General features: G+C 61.8%; 2 protein-coding genes across 3 annotated transcripts in view; both read left to right on the top strand.

Moving 5' to 3' along the window:
- The first annotated feature begins 529 nt into the window (after positions 1 to 529).
- C8G (complement C8 gamma chain) lies at positions 530 to 2,444 on the top strand. Of its 2 annotated transcripts, XM_017893062.1 has the most exons (7): positions 535 to 849; positions 1,114 to 1,250; positions 1,409 to 1,479; positions 1,565 to 1,672; positions 1,934 to 2,035; positions 2,120 to 2,158; positions 2,237 to 2,444. In XM_017893062.1, the coding sequence occupies exons 1-7, from the start codon at positions 712 to 714 to the stop codon at positions 2,248 to 2,250; spliced, it is 609 nt and encodes a 202-aa protein (XP_017748551.1). In that variant the 5' UTR covers positions 535 to 711; the 3' UTR covers positions 2,251 to 2,444. The 2 variants fall into 2 exon arrangements, with proteins under 2 accessions (XP_017748550.1, XP_017748551.1); XM_017893061.1 differs by having other exon boundaries at positions 530 to 849; positions 2,120 to 2,444.
- Positions 2,445 to 2,624: 180 nt separating this feature from the next.
- LCN12 (lipocalin 12) overlaps positions 2,625 to 4,442 on the top strand; it is a 7,869-nt gene continuing 6,051 nt past the window's right edge. Inside the window, exon 1 of the mRNA XM_017893059.1 lies at positions 2,625 to 2,902. The gene's annotated coding sequence lies outside the window, so the exon portion shown is untranslated. The remainder of the gene's footprint in view (positions 2,903 to 4,442) is intronic.

Raw genomic sequence — 4,442 nt, 5'->3', positions numbered from 1 at the left:
CGGCCCGGACCCGCTTCCGCCGCCGCAGCCGCTCGGACGGCCGCCCCGCCCACCGGGGAACCCGCCAGGCCCGACGCCACGAGCCCCGAGGCATCGATGGCCGAGGACGGCAGAGAGCGCGGGCAGCCCGCATCCGCCCCTCGTGCGCCTGCGCCTCGGGCCTCGGCGGCCCCGGCCGGTTTTTCTTCGTGCGCCTGCGCGCACTCGGGCGCGTTGGGAACAGCGCCCCTTGTGGCCACCGAGCAGCGGTCGTGGGCGGGGCTGCGGGCGACACTCCAAGACCGCTGGTTCGGGACCCGCCTCCGGCGCTCCCTGTTTCCGGGCCCTGAGCAAGTGGCTTCATGAACCCCGTGACGTTGGTCATGGAGATAAGACCACTGGGTGATGGTTTAAGGAAGATAATGTGCAAAGGGCTAAGGACTGTCAGTGGAAATCAAGGGTGCAGGAGAAATAGATAAACAACCAGAGGTCAACTCGGACTTTGTACATAGGACATGGTGCCAGGGCCCTGCCGGGAAGTGCAGATCGAAGCTGGGCTCACGAGAAAGCTGGGGGTGGGATGTGGGGCTGGCCCAGGGCTGGAGTTAGGGAGGCAAGGGATGGACATGGACTTCCTGGGCCGGGCTCTGTCACTGCACAGTAGACTCTGTCCTGGGACTTGGTGGTGCTACCCTTGGCCTCCCACAGTCCTGCCACCCTGCCGCCGCCACCATGCTGCCCCCTGGGACTGCGATCCTCTTGACTCTGCTTCTGGCAGCTGGCTCGCTGGGCCAGAGGCCTCAGAGGCCACCCCGGCCCCCATCCCCCATCAGCACAATCCAGCCCAAGGCCAATTTTGATGCTCAGCAGGTAGAAGTTGTGGGGGGTAGAGGGAGGAACGTGAAGTTGTGGGGGGCGGTAGAGTGAGTTAGGTAGAAGTTGTGTGTGGCAGGGGGAGAGGGTGAAGTTGTAGGGGGTAGAGGGTGGCAGGTAGAAGTTGTTGGGGGGGAGAGGGAAGCAGGTGAAGTTATGGGGGGTGTAGAGGGAGGCAGGTGAAGTTGTTTTGGGGGTAGAGGGAGGCAGGTGAGGGGCCCTCTCACAGTGCCCTTGAGTCCTCCCATGGCCTGCCCCCAGTTTGCAGGGACCTGGCTCCTTGTGGCTGTGGGCTCTGCCTGCCGTTTCCTGCAGGAGCAGGGCCACCGGGCCGAGGCCACCACACTGCACGTGGCTCCCCAGGGCAAAGCCATGGCTGTCAGCACCTTCCGAAAGCTGTGAGTCCCAGAGCAGCCCTGCACCCTAACCCCAACCCTCCTCTCAGCCCCCGGACTTCAGCCCTGCCCTGGCCCCTGACCCCACCCCAACTGTGGCCTGGACTAGGGTTCCTGGTTGGGGTCCCCCAGCCTGCGGTGCCTCCTCCCCGCCCCCCCAGGGATGGGATCTGCTGGCAGGTGCGCCAGCTCTATGGAGACACAAGGGTCCTCGGCCGCTTCCTGCTTCAAGGTGAGGCAGGGACCGCAGGGCATGTGGGTGGGTGGTGACGCAGCCGCCGTGGCTCTCTGACGTGGCTGCCATGGCTCTGCCCCAGCCCGAGGCGCCCGAGGGGCTGTGCATGTGGTTGTTGCTGAGACCGACTACCAGAGTTTCGCTGTCCTGTACCTGGAGCGGGCGGGGCAGCTGTCAGTGAAGCTCTATGGTATGTGGGGGCTGGCCTCTGTGACCAGGCAGGTACTCAAGCTCTGCACACTCACTGGGCCATCCCGGGGGCTGGTTGAGCCCAGGGGGACACACCCTTCCTCCCTCCCATCCTGACCCTCCTGCTAAGCAGGGGCCCAGGGAGGAGCAGTGACAGGTCTGGTGTGGGGGCAGGGGGAAGGCCCCGAGGGGGCAGGGGACACACAGACCCCATTCCACACCGCCTGGTGCCGGGACCCCAGGAGCCCTGTCTGCCCCGCAGCCCGCTCACTCCCTGTGAGCGACTCCGTCCTGAGTGGGTTTGAGCAGCGGGTCCGGGAGGCCCACCTGACTGAGGACCAGATCTTCTACTTCCCCAAGTATGGTGAGTGTCCCCAGCAGGTCCCCGGCTCAGCCACCCCTACTCTCTGGGCTGATGTCCAGCCTGACACCTGCCTTGGGCCCCCAGGCTTCTGTGAGGCTGCAGACCAGTTCCACGTCCTGGACGGTGAGTGCACAGCAGGGCAAACATGGCGGCGCGGTGATGGGGGCCATTGCCACCGGCTGAGTCTCGTCTCTGCTGCAGAAGTGAGGAGGTGAGGCTGGCGTGCAGCTCCAGTGCTGAGAAGTCAGTGCCCTGAGAGATGACCCCGCCGGTGGGGTGCCTGCTGCCCATCCTCTGTGAGCCCCCAGCCTCAGATCAGGGCCCTGACACCTGGGGCGGGGGATATTCTGCCAGCTGCCGCAGAGGACAGTAGGTGGAGAGGTACCTTATTAAATGTTTCAGACCCCTCCCTGACTCTTTTCTGTCCACTCTGGACCAGCGCCAGTACCACCAAGGCCCTCTCCGCCCCCGCCCCACCTCTTTAAAAGCCTGGGGCTCCCTGTTGGCTGGAGCCCACACAGTGGGCACTGGGCCGATTTCAGAGGCTCTTGGGATTTGGGGAGGCAAGATCCTCTCTGGCACACGCCCACCTTGTGCCCTGCCGGGATCTGGGGGCGTCCAGCCTCACTCCAAGGCTGCTTTTGCCTGGGCCATTGTCCTGCAGCCCCCGAGCTGCTCCTCCGCCCCCGTGGGAGGCCAGCTGTCTCCCATCACTGCCCATTTTGGCCTCTTCTGAGCCAAGCTGGCACCAGCTGGCCCGTGTCGGTGGCAGTAGTTGGTGCTGTCCACCCACAGCCACTGCACTCTCTCACACCTCATCCACTCCCACGTCCCCCCTGAAACCAGGAAGCAGAGCAGAATGTGGAGGTGAGCAAACTCTGCCCTCAGGGCAGCCCCTGGGCTAGGGCCAGAGAGTCAGGAACCAGGCAAGGCTTGGCCACACTGCGCCTGGACCTGGCTGCTGAGCTGTTCCTCTCAGGCCCTGCCTGCGGCCCCTGGCATTTGTTTGACAAACATTTTTGAAGGCCCACTGTGTGCCAGGCCCTGGGGCCACCAGGTGGGCTGGTCCCTCCCCCTAGGAACTCAAAGTCCAGGGATCAGCCACCAATCGGCCACAGTGGGCAGGGGTAGGAGGAGAAGGCACCTTGGAGTTGGTCCCAATGCACATGGCCTGGGTGGGGGAAGGGAGGAGCCAGCAGCTGCTCCAACGAGGTCCCCATCCCACAGGCGGGGCTCACCCTGCCGTGCCCACCCGTTTACTCAGCTGCTTGACCCCAGGAGGGCAGGCAAGTCAGGTGGTGGGAAGGGGAGGCAGGGGCCCTGACTGCTGGGACCTGGGAAGGAGAAGGGCCCAGGAGGTCATACCCTTGCATTGCCTACCCCTACTCCAGCCCCATGTCCCAGAGACCCACGAGATAGAGAGCAGGGCGCAGCAGAAGAGCTCAGGGTTCAGAGCTGGCAATGCTGGGAAGACTCTAGGCCTGAGCCCCAGGAGAGCCTCCTCCATGCCTGGCCCCACATCCCCCAAACAGAAAGTGAGGGTCTCATCTGAGGGGCAGGAGGAGTTGGGTAGCTGGCCGTGGTCACGAGCTTCAGGGAGGGCTGAATGTCCGAGGGGTGGCGCCAGAGAGCTACCCAATGACCTCGGTGCTGTGGTTGGTGGCAGAGTGGCCCAGCGTGACCCTTCACGTCTCTGACTGCAGGGCTGGGTGGGTTCCCGCACTGAGTGAAGGGCGTGGCCACTTGGCTGTGTGTCCTGGGACCATCGGATGTAGAGCGCAAGGATTACAAGGCATTTCATTTTCACAGAAGTGTTTAATCAGCTCTAGTTGAATTTCAAACACTACATAAAATCAAAATCACGATAGCTCTGTGAAAATCATTGTTCTTTAAAATAGTTTGCATAATTTGGCTGGGCAGCTCATGCCTATAACCCTCCCTTTGGGAGGCTGAGGCGGGTGGATCACTTGAGGCCAGGAGTTCAAGACCAGCCTGGCCAACATGGTGAAACCTCATCTCTACTAAAAATACAAAAATTAGCTGGTCATGGTGGCAGGCACCTGTAATCCCAGCTACTCCGGAGGCTGAAGCAGGAGAATTGCTTGAACCTGGGAGGCAGAGGTTGTGGTGACCCGGGATCATGCCACTGCCTCCAGCCTGGGTGACAGCAAGACTCCGTCTCCAAACAACTAACTAACTAACTAAATAATAATAATAATAATAATAATAATAATAATAATAACAACAACATGGAAAGGGCTGGGCGCGGTGGCTCACGCCTGTAATTCTAGCACTTTGGGAGGCTGAGGCGGGCAGATCACTTGAGGTCAGGAGTTTGAAACCAGCCTGGCCAACATGGTGAAATCCCATCTCTACTGAAAATACAAAAAAATTAGCCAGTTGTGGT

The sequence above is a fragment of the Rhinopithecus bieti genome, unplaced genomic scaffold, assembly GCF_001698545.2.
Source record: "Rhinopithecus bieti isolate Rb0 unplaced genomic scaffold, ASM169854v2 scaffold_23276, whole genome shotgun sequence".
NCBI classification, from domain to species: domain Eukaryota; kingdom Metazoa; phylum Chordata; class Mammalia; order Primates; family Cercopithecidae; genus Rhinopithecus; species Rhinopithecus bieti.
Note: the sequence above shows the minus strand (reverse complement) of the source record. Positions and strands in the feature narration are given on the sequence as shown.

Excerpts from the sequence above, each read along its gene's own strand:
- C8G (XM_017893061.1), top strand. The coding sequence starts at position 712 with ATGCTGCCCCCTGGGACTGCGATCCTCTTGACTCTGCTTCTGGCAGCT. Across the intron at positions 850-1,113 it reads CCAATTTTGATGCTCAGCAG|TTTGCAGGGACCTGGCTCCT; the intron begins GTAGAAGTTGTG and ends GCCTGCCCCCAG. Across the intron at positions 1,480-1,564 it reads CGGCCGCTTCCTGCTTCAAG|CCCGAGGCGCCCGAGGGGCT; the intron begins GTGAGGCAGGGA and ends GCTCTGCCCCAG.